This window comes from Camelus dromedarius, chromosome 10 (genome assembly GCF_036321535.1).
Source record: "Camelus dromedarius isolate mCamDro1 chromosome 10, mCamDro1.pat, whole genome shotgun sequence".
Taxonomy (NCBI): Eukaryota; Metazoa; Chordata; class Mammalia; order Artiodactyla; family Camelidae; genus Camelus; species Camelus dromedarius.
This window is the reverse complement of record NC_087445.1, coordinates 18,487,437-18,502,467: the sequence shown is the minus strand read 5'-3', so window position 1 is coordinate 18,502,467 and position 15,031 is coordinate 18,487,437. Positions and strand designations below refer to the sequence as shown.

Sequence of the window (15,031 nt, the reverse complement as noted above, 5' to 3'; positions counted from 1 at the left end):
ACAACCTATCAAGACTCAATTATAAAGAAATAGAAAGGCTAAACAGACCTACAACTTGTTTGAAGATTGACTCAATAATCAAAAATCTCCCAAAAAAGAAAAGCCCAGGACCAAACATTTTAAAAGAATTCATGCGAATCTTTCTCAAACTCTTTCAGAAACTTGAAGAGCAGTATACACTTCCAAACTCATTTTATGAGGTCACTGTTACCCTGATACCAAAGCCAGGAAAAAGATTTTTCTTCCCAAATACTAAACTAAATTTATTTTGCTAAAGAGAAACTGTTAAGCTGTAAGAAAAATAAGTGCAGTCTAGATTTTGTGCCTATGTGGGGAAAAACCCTGAGATTGCTAATTGTGCATCACAATCCTCTTCTGTAGACACTCAAAACAATGGTATCAGTACAACTTGTACAGTGGATTAATTTACAGTCTAAACTTAATCTAAATATTACCTTTGAATATTTACTTTATACTGAAAGAACAAATTCTAACAAGTTAGGAAACTAATCTAAAGGAGTTAATGTTGACTTAAAACAGTTAAAGCTCCTAACAACTTCATTTAAATAGTTTCTATTATTTTACTGCTTAAGTTCAGCATTTTAACCACCTAAGGTAATGCAGGTATTTAAAATCACAAAGGCCCACTACATTTCTATTAATAAAGACAAGACAAAACAACTTTACTGAAAATAGCCACTTTCCCTTTGCCATCAGTTATATATTTTTTTTAACACAAAGAGTAGACAAGATCAAATAACTAGACAGTAAAACACTACAAGAAAAGAAAACTATAAGCCAATATCCCAGATGAATACAGATGCAAAAATCCTAAACAAAATACTAGAAAACCAAAGCCAACAGCATTTTAAAAGGATCATAAATCATGACCAAGTGGGATTTCTCCCTGGGATGTAAGGGTAGATCAACATGCAAATCAAAAAATGTGATTCACCACAATAACAGACTATAGAATAAAAATTACATAATCATCTCAAAAGATACAAAACAAAGCATTTGGCAAAATTCAATACCCTTTCATGATTTAAAAAAACTCAATAAACTAGGAGTACACGGAAAGTATCTCAACATAATAAAGGCCATATATGACAAGCCCACAGCTAACATCACACTAGATGGTAAAAAATTGAAAGGTTCCTCTAATATCAGCAACAGACAAGGATGCCTGCTCCTGTTACTTTTATTTAACATAGTACTGGAAGTTATAGCTAGAGTACTTAGGCAAGAAAAAGAAGTAAAAGGCATCCAAATTGGAAAGGAAGAGGAAAAATTGTCCATGTTTGCAAATAACATGATCTTATATGTAGAAAACCCTAAAGATTCCACCAAAAAACTGTTAGAACTAAAAAATTCAGCAAAGTTGCAGGATACAAAATTAACATACAAAAATCATGCATTTCTATATACTAACAATGAACTATCTGAAAAAATTAAAGAAACAATTTCACTGACAATAGCATTAAAAACAACAGCATATTTAGGAATAAATATAAACAAGGAAGTGAAAGAACTGCACACTAAAAACTGAAAGACACTGAGAAGATACAAATAAATGGAAAGATATCCTATGTTCATGGACTGAATAATTAATTTTATTAAAATGTTCATATTACCCAAAGTGATCTACAGATTCTCTGTAACCCCTATCAAAATTCCAATGGCATTTTTCATGGAAATAGAAAAAACAATCATAAAACTCATATGGAACTACCAAAGAACCTGAATAGCCAAAGCAATCTTGCAAAGTGGGAGGCATTCTACTTTCTGACTTCAAAATATATGATAGCACTACAGTAGTCAAAACAGTACCATACTGGCATAACGACGACATTTAGACTAATGGAACAGAATAGAGAGCCAAGAAATAAACATATGCATATATGGTCAACTGATCTTTGACAAAGTGTCAAGAATACACAATGGAGAAAGGATAGTCTCTTCAACAAATAGTGTTAGGAAAACTGGAAATCCATATGCAAAAGAATGAAATTGTACCCTTATCTTATACCATACACAGAAATCAATTCAAAATTACCATTTATAGAAGAGATTGAAAAATGTAAAACTCTTAGAAGAAAATGTAGAGGAAAAGCTTCATGATACTGTGTTCCTTTCTGAAGCTCTAGAGTATAATTTGTTTCTTGCTTTTTCCACTCTCTAGAGGTCTTCCACATGCCTTGGCATATTGCCCGCTCTTTTCATCTTCAGAGCCATTACTATCAAACTAAATCTTTTCCACACTGCCAGCTCTCTGGTTCTTTGTTATGCCCACCTCTTCCACTTATAAGAATCATAATTACATTGGGACCATCTGGATATTCCAGGGTAATCTCTCTACACATAGTAAATAATGTCCTCCAAAGATATCCAGGCCTGAATTCCTAGAACCTATGATTGTTACCATAGATGGGAAAAGGGACTTTTGTGTATGCAATTATGTTAGGGATTTTGAAATGGGGAGATTATACTAGATTACCTGGGTGAATTCTATAATTACAAGTGTCCTTATAAGAGGGAGACTGAGAGAGATTTGATGACAGAGAGGTGAAGCAGAGATGAGAGAGAGATGCTTTGAAAATAGAGAAAGGGGTCCCAAAGCAAGGAATACAAGTGGCCACCAGAAGATGGAAAAAGCAAGAAAAGGGACTTTCCACTCAGAGAGTCCACAAAGAACCAGCTCTGCAGACATTTTGATTTTAACCCAGTAAAAGTGATTTTGCCCTTCTGACATCCAGAACTGTAAAAGAATAAATTTGTGTTGTTTTAAGCCACTAAATTTGTAGTGACAATGGGAAACTAATACACCATCTCAAGGTCTGCAAATTACCAACCTTAATTCCATCTGCAACTTTCATTCCATTTTGCCTTGTAATTTAACATATTCACAGTTTCCAGAGATTAGGACATGGACATCTTAGGGGAAAGGGCATTATACTGCCAGCACAACTTCACACATACTGAAAATAAAGTTCAAGTCGACAAAATACGTAAATGTCAAATTTTAACAGAAAATGTAGAAGAATGTGTTTATAATCTTGGGTGTGTAAAAGACCTTAAGACAACATAGTTTTTTAAGATATCCTTTTTAAAAACTGATACATTTGTTTCCATCAAAGTTTTAAAATTCTATAGATTAATACCATATGTAAAGTAACAGTACAAACAACAAGCTGGCAGAAAACATTCATAACATATATAACCAAGAATTATTAGCCTATTTTATACTAGTAAAAATAGAAGACAACTTAAGTGTCCATCAGTAGGAGAATAATTAAATAAATGGTACATTTATCCATACAATAGGCTACCTACAGCAGTTGTAAAAAATGAGGGAGAATCTTTCTGACTTCCAAAAATCTTACTGATTTTTTACACAGTTACACAGACATATTGATATTTTACACAGTTATAAAACAGCACGTACTGTATGATGCTATTTTATGGGGGAAACAGCGTGCATCAAACCAAGCCGTAAGTCTTAAAGGATCTCCCCTCCTTTTACAAGGATATCAGTAGTTACCTCTGGGTAGAGGAGTAGCAGCAAAGGGAAACATTAATTTTGTTCTATATTATCTGAATGCAAATACATTCATGTATAAACTGCATAACATTTTTAAAATGGCAGTTTGCCTTACTCATCATTATATCCAAGCACCCAACACCGTACATGACAGGTAATGTTTGTTTAGTGAATGGAATCCAAGGGAGTGGGACTTATTGCTAATGCCAAATCCTTTGCTGGTGAGATGTCCTAGTTATACCTAAATTTTTCTCGCTTCAAGCCCAGCTTGATCTTCACTGGGGAACTGCTTTGGGCAACTGGAAGGCTGAGCCACGTGTGTGTGTGTGTGTGTGTGTGTGTGTGTGTGTGTGTGTGTGTGTGTACAAGCACGTAAATGATTTATAATCTTTATGTCTAATCCAGACAACAATCCTGCAAAGTAGTCACCCTTGTACCCATTTTACAAATGAGGAAACTAAGGTTTAGATAAGGGACTAACTTAATCACTTACTCTAGTGTTTTCTTTTTTCTCTTCCCGTAAATGCAATTTTGACAGTTGCAGAATTCTTACAAAACAGAATGTGGTCAATTCAAGAGAAACTTCCTTCTAGGTAATACATCAAGAGTGCTTATAACAGTCCTCTGCATCTAGTAAGACCTGTATAAATGTTCGTGATTATTGTTGGTGTTTCTACTGTTCCTATAATTATTATTAGTTTCACTGACTAAATGTCTTATAAGCAACTGATGGCAAATAATAATGAGGAATAAATTAATGAATGTATCCCAAACAAAAAGAAAAAGAAAAAACTTCCTTTTACTAGTACCTGACTTAGTTTACTAGTTACTTATTTTATTTGTATTAGATAGCTCATACACTTGTTTTTAAAATTGGCAGTAGTAGTAAATCTCCCTCCACACAGCCCCTAGTCGACCACTTCCTTCCCTTGAAACAATAGTCAACAACTTTTTGTGTCTTTCCAGAGATATTCTATGTATATACAAGCACAGTCACAAATATTTCTAAAATTTAATTTGAAGTATTTTACAAACATTGATCTGTGCCTCTCTTATTTCACTCAGCAGTGTATCTTGGAAATCATTACATATTTGCTAGAACTGCCACATTCTGGTTAATAGCTGTACATTATTAATTTTAGGGAGACCTCATAATTTAATTAATTCCTCCTCATTTATGTCTCATATTTTTCTTATTACAAAGCTACAGTGACTAATCTTATACATGGGCCATTTTGCACATGTGCAAATGTATGTGCAGAATAATTTCTAGAGGTGCAATTGCTGAGTCAAAGAGATATCCCCTTAAATTTTTCATGGATATTGATAATTGTCCTCTGTAGATGTCATATAACTCTACTCTTCCCCCAGTAATGTGTATTCACACACCCCCCAACACTTTCCTATACAAGAGAGAAAAGACAGAAAAAAGAAAACAATTGATTTCATTTGTACTTGACACCCAAAGGTAGTTTTTTCAACCACACCCAGGGTTGGCTATGTGGTTGCATCAACACCCCATTTCCTGGAACACTATGACTTTTTACCTGAAACTGTGAAACCTATTCCCCTCTCTGGACGTGGAAATTATTAATTATTAATTCTGCTCTTCTTTTTAAAAGTCTGCCTTCGAGCTGATTAACCCCTCACAACCCTGGGTCACTTTCTGATTGCACTTTCCAAAAATATCCACCTTTGATTCTGTGATGGACCTACTTTCCCTTTCCAAGAAATATTTACTTGAGGTACTTTTCTTGGCAAAAAGAAATACCCTGTCCCCATTTCTCTCTTCTCTCCTTTAAACAGTCTCATCTCAATGATTCTGAAAAAGATACTTTATTTCATTATTATTTTGCTTTGTGCAAACTAGTTTCCCCAGTTCCCCACCTACAAAGATAGATTCCTTGATTTCTAAGACCAAATCTATTTTGTCTTTCTATTCCTAGATAAAGCTTGAAAGTATGGCAACTAATAAAAACTTTTTACATGTTAAAACAGCTTTAAAGCTATTATCAGCTATTATTAATTATAAAACAACTAATGGTGACTTGGATGTTGGCAGGTAGGAAGGATCCTGAGATTTACTTCCTGGGTTGCTAGCTTTAAATTCCATCTGTAGCAACACTTTCCACACCTGAATTATTCACAAAAATTACCACAATTTTAAAAAGCATTTCATTATACGATTTATAATGAGAGGAGCACTATTTTTTTCTCTCTCCTTACCTCCAATAAAGAAAAAATACTATCACTACCTTCTTCTGGGTAGAGCTAACATGTTTATTTGTTCTCTTATTCATGAAAAAAAATAATTTTTTTTGGCAATCTTTACCAAATCAAGGATGACTGACTTGGTTGGAAAAGAAATTTGCCTTTATGTAACAGGAAAGAATTTCTCAGAAGGTAGCCAGAACAGAACACTGGAAGATTTATGACCACCACCAGTACTTTCTGTTTCTTTCCTTAGAGATAATGAGCCCTTTACTCCTATTGCCTAGCATAGTGCCTGGCTTATAAGAGGTGCTCAATAATTATTTCTTGAGTGAATTAATGAATGAGAAGATTACTCACAGGGGCAGAAGTCCTCACACTCTTCCCGCCAGATCTTACATCTTTTTCTAGTAAACGGGAGTGCAAACAGGATCTGGGGCAGCTACATTATCCACCTGAATGGAGACAGGGGTTGGGGAATGATTATTCTCAATATGCTTAGAAATACCTTAAAGATATTGATAAGTAAACAGAGAAGATAACTTAAATAATTTTAGATAGCAGTCCACAGGCAGCCTTGTCCCATGGCTGCGATGCCTCAAGAAAAACAATTCTTTAAGACGAGGCTGTCTAGAGAGGAGAGGATAGCTCAAAGTGGTAGAGTGCATGCACGAGGTCCTGGGTTCAATCCTCAATACCTCCTCTTTAAAAAAAAAAAAAAAGGTAAATGAAAGATCTGGCCATCTACAGGCAGAACTGTGGCAACACCCAATGATTAAGTCAGCTATTTAAGGAAAAGACAATTCACTCAAAGAAAAGTTCAAATAGAAAAAAAAAAGGGGGAGTAATATTCATTTTAAAATATACATGTTTGTTTGCTTATTGCTTGAACGTTATTGCTTAAATCAGGTACGTGAGACCTGGGAGGAGGTGCGGCTACTAGGGCACCCAGGACGGCGAATCCGAGGCTGCCCTCCGGGGCCTCGAGCTCCCAGTTTCATTGAGGCGCTCCGCAATGAAGCTAGGAAATGCCTCAGTCCGGCAGTACCTTTTTTCCTTCCCTCCACGGCTGGCTGGCTCCGAGGTTTCGAGGTTTCGTCCGTTATGTCCGTTACTACGGGAAAGCCCCGGCCTCCGAGCTGAGCTGCGGTCCCTCAGCCTCCCCTCCAGCCTCAAGGCCCCGCCGTCTAGCTTAGAACAGGCCTTCTTTCTTTTTCCTCGCTCCCTCCTCTCGCTTCTTCTTTCTTTACTTTCTTCCTTAGTTTTTTTTTTTTAACCAGAGAAAGCCGCCCAAGTCTGCCAGCCACTCCCGTTCTCGTGGGGCCGAGCTCCGGATTTCACTTCCACGTCCGTCGCTCTTAGGCGCCGGGGCGGCGCGCTCTGCGTGCTCGGAGACGCACACGTGCACGCCTGCGAGCGAGCGAGCGCAGGGCCGGGGAAGGGCCCCGGGCTCCAGCTCGGTCAGGTGGGAGGCCCTTGGGACCTTCAATAAGCGCCGGTGCTGCCCCTGAGGCGCGCCCCGCCTGCTGGCGAGGGAGCGGCAGGCAGGGGAATGACTGCACGTGAGGAATCTCTGAAGAGGAGCGTGTGTGTTTGCGCGCGCAAGACAATTCAGGAAAGGAAAAAAGCCAGCTCTTATGGTGCAAAAAAGAGGGAGGAGGGCGGTGGAGAAAATCTGGAGGGGGAGAGCTGAGTTTTAGAACTGGAGTGGAGTTCAGAGAAATGGTGGGTGACGATAACTCAGAGCCGGAGGCCTGGGCGAGAGGTGGGTAATGGGGGGAATGGAGGACAGAGTCACAGTCACAGGGGATGTATGGAGGAAGGAACTTGGTACATCAGAGGCATTTTGCCGTTCTGCTCGAAAGTAAAACAGATCAAACAAAACAATTGAAGGTACATCAGTGGAAAAGGCAGAATAGGAAGCTCCAAGGGCCCATCTCTACACAGAAACACCAAAAGATGTGTCAGATTGACTTTGTGGAAACACTGGAAAATAGTCAAAGATTTACAGCATCCAAGTGAACCCTCAGTCAAGTAAAAGATGACTTAAACACAGCATAATGGGGACGTTATTAAAGAATTTAAAGGAATAAAGAAGTTTACAAGAGAAAATTATGAACAATGTGTACTAACAAATCAGGTAACCTAGATAAAGTGAACAAATTCCTACAAAAACACAAACTACCAAAACTGATCCAGGAAAAAAAAAGAAAATCTGAATAGACTTATAACAAGTAAGGAGATTGAATCAGTAGGGGGAAAAACCCCTCCTGACAAAGAAAAACCCGGGACCAGATGGATTCACTAGTGAAGTATATCAAACTTTTAAAGAATAGTTAACACCAATCTTTTTCAAACTCTTCTAAGAATAAAAAAAAGTAGTAAATACTTCCTAATTCGTTCAATAAGACTAACATTACCAGATACCAAAAACCAGAGACATCACAAGAAAAGAAAATTACAGACCAATATTCCCTATGAATATAGATGCAAAAAATCCTCAACCGAATCCAGCAGAATGTCAAAAGAATTACACACCATGACCAAGTGATATTTATCTCAGGAGGGGTTCAAAATATGAAAATCAATCAATGTAATATACCATATAATAGAAAAACATGATCATCTCAATTAACGCAGCAAAAGAATTTGACAAAACCCAACACTCTTTCAAGATAAAAACATTCAACAAACTAGGAATAAAGAGAAATTCCTCAATCTGATTAAGGGCATTTATGAAAAACAAAACTACAACTAACATCAGATTCAGTAGTGAAAGACTGAAAGATTTCCCCCAAAGATCAGGAACAACAACAACAAAAAGAATAACTGCCTTTGCTTCCTCTATTCAGAATCATACAAGTGACATTGTCCTGAAAGTTCTAACCTGAGCAATAAGGCAAGAAAAAAAGAAATGAGTCATCCAAATTGGGGAAGTAAGGGGGTGGGGGGAAGTAAAACTATCCATCTTTGCAGATAACATGATCTTATATAGAAAATCCTAACTAAATCCACAAAAAAACTAGTAGAGCTAATAAACAAATTCAGTGAAGCTGCAGGATAAAAGATCAACACATGAAAGTTATTTGTATTTCTAAACATTAGTAATGAACAATCCAGACAGGCAATTAAAAAAAAACTCAATTGTCAATAGCATCAAAAAGAATAAAATACTTAGAAATAAATTTAGCCAAGTAGGTGCAATACTTGTACACTGAAAATACTTGTACACACAAAACGTTGCTGGAACTAAAGAAAACCTAAATGAATGGAGAGACATCCCGTGTTTATGGACTAGAAGACTAAATATTCTTGAGATGGCAGTAGTACCTAAAGCAATCTACATATCCAGCACAATCCCTATGAAAATCCCAGTGCCCCCCTCCTTTTTTAAGAAATGAAAAAGCTGACTCTAAAACTTACATGGAATTGCAAGAGGCCTTGGATACAAACTTGAAACAGACCAAAGAATTTTGAAAAAAGAAGAACAGAGATGGAGTACTCACACTTCCCAATTTCAAAACATACTACAAAACTACAGTAATCAAAACAGTGTGGCATGGACATAAAAGTATACATATATCTCAATAAAATATAATTGCGAGTCCAGAAATAAAGCAATACATCTATACTCAATTGAATTTTGACAAGGATCATAGACCATTCAAAAGACAAAGAATAGTCTCATTAACAAATCGTGCTAGGACAATTGGATATCCACTTGCAAGAGAATAAAATTAGGCCCCTACCTCACACTGTATGCAAAAACAAAAACCAGAAATATTAGGCAGCTGCTGTGGAAAGTGTATGGCAGCCTCAAAAAGTTAAACAGTATTATTATATGACCTAGCAACTTCACTCCTAGGCATACATCCAAAAATATTAAAAACAAGTATTCAAACAAATACTTGTATAAGAATGTTCACAGCACTATTCACAAAAGCCAGAAAGGTGGAAACAACTCAAATGTTCATGACCAGATGAAGGAATAAACAATGAAATATTATTCAGCCATAAAAAGGAGTGGAGTACTGATACATGCTACAACATGGATGAAGTTCAAAAACACGCTAAGTGAAAGAAGACAGACACATAAAGCAAAATATTGTATGATTCCACTCACATGAAATGTCTAGAATAGGTAAATCCATAGAGACAATAGGAGACTAGTGGTTGCCAGGGCCTGGGGACAGGGAGGGTCTAATGAATACACTTAATGGGTTATAGGGTCTCCTTCAGAGATGATGAAAATATTTTGCAACTAGATAAATGATAATAACCATCAATACTCAATATTATGAGTGTACTAAATGGCACTGAATTATACATTTTAAAATTGTTCATTTTATGTCATGTGAATTTCATATCAATAAAAAATAAACAAGCAACTGGAGGCCAAGGCGACTGAAATTAGAGCCACATTCCTGCAGCATCCTTGCTCTGGCAGAGAAGTGCAGAGCTGCTTTTGGTTTGGGTGGCGGTCAGAGCAGCAACCTCACAGCGCGCTGCTGGCACGGGGGAGCCAGCTCACTCAGGCCTCTGGGGATTGCAGAACCGGCTAGTGGGTGTAGGCCAGGAAGACGGAGAAGATGGCGGAGTAGAAGGACGCTCGCAGGTCACCCTCTCCCACAAATACACCAAGACCCACATCTACAGATCCACTCAGCCAACCAGAGCACCTGTGGAACTCCGATAGTGGGTGTAGGCCAGGTTCTGCAACCCCCATATCTCCAGGCTCCGCCACCTATTGGCTGTGACGCTTTGTGTAAAATATCAAAACCTTGAGGGGCTTCAGTTGCTGGAGCCGGGTAAGTAACGAAAGTCCAAGGGTGCGAGAATCTCTCAACCTGAAGTCTCTTTGGAGTTTCCATTTATCACTTTTTACCCCTTCTCATCCATCTTAAGATCCAGATTTTGACATTTTATCATCTGAAATCCAGATGTGTCTTAATAATCTATGGTATGTACTCTTACTGCAGCGTTTTTCTTAGGTACATGAAGCAATGGTGAGTCCTGGAAACAATGCTATATCTGCGATTCAATGAAATAGGTTGTTAAAATTTCTAGTTATGTGTTTCTGTGCTTATTAGTTGATGTCTGTCTCCTCTTTTCCCAACTATACCCTGGCACAGTGCCATAAAAGGTGCTCAATAAATGTGGACTGAATGAGTGAATCAAAGAATACTGTTTTAATTTTTTTTGAGCCTTGGCTTTGCCATTTGCTGGCAGTTGTACACAAGAAAGGCCACGTAATCCATTTAAACTTCGTTTTCCTGGTTTACAAAATGGCTGTAGTAACAGCGCCCGGCCCGTGTGAGGCTCGAAAGAGGAAGTCCCCGCATAGACGTGTTCACCGGGTCTGAGTACTAGCTCCTGAAAACTCCAACCCGATGAAAAGACAAGAAAGTGTCGGTTTATAACAATATATAAATGGAAATTTAAGAGAAAAGAAAGGCAAATCCACGTGAAGAAACGATTTCTAAATTTTTATATATTTATTTAGTTTTAATTAAGATGGTAGGAAATTTTCACACTTCGACGATTTTCACCCTTCTGTGATCAAATTATGTTGTCGAAGATTTCAATGATGCTTTAGGCTGGGACTCTCTGTAGACGGCAGAAAGAAAAAAGACATTAGAATCCAGAAATCAAAGACGTGCGATCCCTCCCTCCCTCCTTCCTCTTTCGCAGACCTAGCTGGGTATGCAGACACCTCTTCTCAACATCCACCAACCCTCAGCATGGGGTCTGTCTAGGTAGTCTGGACCCTTCCAGCTGTCGCTGCACTCCGGAGCCTCCCTCATCTCACAGCGCGTCCGCTGCCCTGCTGGGCCGCTCCTGGCTCGCCAGCGGCTCGCGCGCTCCGGGCCCGCCGCACGGGGGCCGGGAGACAGCAGCCCCGAAGGCCGCGGGGTTGCAAAAGGAAAGCGAGTCTACGACTGCCAAGTGTTTATCGCATGGCAAAGCCAGGCTCCTGGATGTGAAGTTGTCGTCTCGCCCTTCTAAGGTCCTCAGGTGTCTGTTGCACCTAACACGGCGAAATCGAGTAACCACAGAGCACCTCAGGCTCCGCGCGCTCCGAGAGCTCCGCGCGCAGTGTGAGAACCTTCGGTTCCAGCCCCATCGTCTTTCCCAGACCCCCCTCTCCCAAACTGGCTAATGGCTTCCTAGAGTTTCTAGAGTAAAAGCCATGTTATGATCTAGCAGCCTTTGACTCAACAGGGCCACTGCGTTATCTGGCTTCTGCCCTACTATTTGATTTCGTTGTGTACTCGCTCCAGCTCGCCTTTCCGTTCTTAACCCGTAACGTTCTTTTCCGCTGAAGCCTTTACGTTTGAGTTTCTCTGCCTCCAGTGGCTAATTTCTTTTCATTAGTCAGGTTCTCTGACCACTCTGATTGACAGCCTCCCCTCCTATTCACACTTTACTCTTATCCATCACACTGATTTTTACAAACTCACTCTTCGAAATACATTGTTATATTGCGGAAAGTCTATGTCCCAGAATGTAAGCTCTATGAGGGAAAGACTCCTGTTATGCCTTGTTCGCTTTTGTATCCCACTTGGAACGGAGCTGATCACGCAGTAGAATCTTAAAGAGAAGGAAGGAAGGAAGGAAAGAAGGAAGGAAGGAAGGAAAGAAGGAAGGAAGGAAGGAAGGAAGGAAGGAAGGAAGGAAGGCAGGCAGGCAGGCAGGCAGGCAGGCCATGTGTACTTGGGTTAAGTATCTTAGATTTGGTTATAAAGTAAAGGGTCGTCCTATCCATTTGCCTGTAGCCCAATTCAATCATTTCAATCCTTGCCTTTGTCTTCCCCGCCAGTTCTTGCTCCGCCCAACAGCCCTGTGATTGGCTTCTAGGCCTGCTCCGCTTCCCAGATGCAGACTTCAACTGGAAGAGTGAGTGGTCAGGCCAAAGGAGATATTCGTCCCCTCACACCCAAGGTACAGCTCAAGGCATCTCCCAGTTGAAGGTCCAGAGCAAGCCTTTCCACTCTGTCATAGGCTCAGGGAGTCTAATGCCTCAGTTCTGAGCCAAAACAGAATAGACTTCGGTCTTTTCGAAGTCATGGTTTACCTTAAATTTCCATGTTAATTTTGTATATTTCTTCATATATAGATGTAGAAAATGATTCCCCCTTTAGAGAAAGTCACAGTAAAGTTGGTAGTTTAGGGAGGCAGGAGTAAAGATGAGGGAAACGGAGCGGAGGGAAAAGAAGTCCTTGTGGTCGTAGAAAAAGGCAAGGAGGGCCACATATCCATCTCTTTCTCTCAGTGGTCTATTTTCTCGAAGAAACAGAAAGCTTAAGAGAGGAAAAGGCTTAAGAGAGGGTCTCTATTTCTCAGAGCGTGCAGCAAATCCCGATGTGCAGACTGCGGGGGTTGGGGAGGGCTCCATCCCAGATTCCTCCGGAACGCCCTGAGGGAGCTCCGGAAAAACGCCAAAGCATAGAGCAGAGGGTCGGATTTAAGTACAATTTTGCAACGGAGACAAGAATGGCAGATCTCTGCCAGACGATGCCACGCACAATTGGCTTTGGAAATCATAGGGTTGGTTCAGCGACCTAGGTAAGCTAATGGGGAAACCGGGGCCTTTGAGTGGATGCAGGTGGCCAGCTAATTTGGAGGAAGAGAAGCCACGAGACCTTTAGCCTCCTGAGTGTTCAATTCTCCACAGTCTGTTCCTGTTCAGCTGTGGGGTGAGTGTTTAGAGGGTGGGAGGCATTGTTTATGGGATGGGCTTTAACGCGAGGAAGTCCATCTATTTGCTGTCCGAAGCCCTAACAAGGCAGTGCGATCGGGAGACTGGGTTGTCCCACTGGTTGGCAGAGTGAGCTACGATCAAACACCCTGCTCTTCTGGGGTCCACTTTCTCTTCTGAAAAAGGAGTGCGTTGGGCTGCGGAAGCTTTCTGAGTTCAAATTCTTGGACTGCCACCTCACCTGCGGGACCTTCCGCGGCGTCTGCGTGAGCGTGGCTACCGCCTCCGGTGTCCCGTGCGGCCGCGCGCAGGTACCGGACGACGTCGCGGTGGCCCCGCTCCTCAGCCAGGTCCACGGGCAGGCGGCCCCAGGCGTCGCGCACGTCCAGCCGCGCCCCGGCTCGGTGCAGCGCCACCAGCGTGTCCAGGAATCCCTCCCGGGCTGCGTCGTGCACGGGTCGGGTGAGGGTGGCGGGGTCCGCGCAGTTGGGGTCCGCGCCGTGGAGCAGCAGCAGCTCGGCCACTCGGACGCTGCCCATCATCATGACCTGCCCGGGAGAGCAGAGTGGTGAGGACTGGGATGGAGGCAGGGGCAGTATTAAAGAAACTATTTGTGAAGACCCCACCCAGTGTAAACGCCTTGCAAGCCACAAGGGTCTAGTTATTCCTTATGTGCTTTCAGCTCCCAGCTCCCTTAGCCAGTTCTCCTACCTATTCCATTTTTCTGTACACATTAAATTCTGTTATATTTGCCAAACTTTTGTGGAGTTCCAGCCACACACACAACGCTGTCAGAGTCATAAACAACAGCAAAAGGGTGAGGGACAAACTGCCTTTTCCTATAGCCTAACCTCCTGTTTCTTCTTCCTCATTTTGATATGAAGTTATGTAAGGCCCAGAGATTTCTGTATTGTTCCCTGCTGTATATACAAACCCAGAACATGATAATTGTTTAAAAACAAAAATTAAAAAAAAAAAACAACACCTTAATTCCTGCAAAACTTTAAAGCTACCCTGCTTTCCATGAATGTTAAACTTCAATTTCTTCAAGTATACAATGAGAAAAATTTGTCCAACCAGCCCTAAAATTCCTTCCTCTGGTAACCTAAATAATGCCCCCAAAGATGTCCACTTCCTAACACTCAGAAGCTGCAAATATATTTACTTTACATGGCAAAAGAGAACTTGCAGATGCAGTTAAATTAAGGATTTTGAGGAGATTAACCTGGATTGTCATGGTGGTGCCAATGTAAGCACAAGTTTCCTTTAAAGAAGGTCATAGTTGGAGAGAAGATATAAAAATGGAAGCAGAGGACAGAGAGAAGATGCAGGGGCCATGAGCCAAGGAATATTGATGGTCACTAGAAATTGGAAAAGACAAGGAAATGGATCCTTTCTTAGAACCCCCACCAAAGGAGTGCAACTCTGTGGATCCATTTTAGAATTCTGACTTCCAGAACCATAAGATAATAGATTCATGCTGATTTAAGATACTAAATTTGTGGTAATTTGTTATAGCAGAAATAGGAAACTAAGGCACTTTCCAAGATTACACTTTGAGAGTTAATTAAACAAGAGGT

At 40.4% G+C, this 15,031-nt stretch overlaps 1 protein-coding gene and 1 long non-coding RNA gene across 5 annotated transcripts in view; both read right to left on the bottom strand.

Moving 5' to 3' along the window:
• Positions 1 to 6,140, bottom strand: part of LOC116152598 (uncharacterized) — a 111,271-nt gene extending 105,131 nt beyond the window's left edge. Inside the window, exon 1 of the long non-coding RNA XR_004136130.2 lies at positions 6,113 to 6,140. This is a non-coding gene — a long non-coding RNA (uncharacterized LOC116152598). The remainder of the gene's footprint in view (positions 1 to 6,112) is intronic.
• Positions 6,141 to 11,234: 5,094 nt separating this feature from the next.
• Positions 11,235 to 15,031, bottom strand: part of LOC105092872 (cyclin-dependent kinase inhibitor 2A) — a 28,630-nt gene continuing 24,833 nt past the window's right edge. For all 4 annotated transcript variants that reach the window (XM_031449618.2, XM_031449617.2, XM_064490163.1 and 1 more), the window contains exons 2-3: positions 13,693 to 13,999; positions 11,235 to 11,359 (exon numbers count right to left, since the gene is read on the bottom strand). In XM_031449618.2, coding sequence (XP_031305478.1) covers positions 11,334 to 11,359; positions 13,693 to 13,996 — 330 coding nt within the window. In that variant the 5' untranslated portion in view covers positions 13,997 to 13,999 and the 3' untranslated portion in view covers positions 11,235 to 11,333. The remainder of the gene's footprint in view (positions 11,360 to 13,692; positions 14,000 to 15,031) is intronic.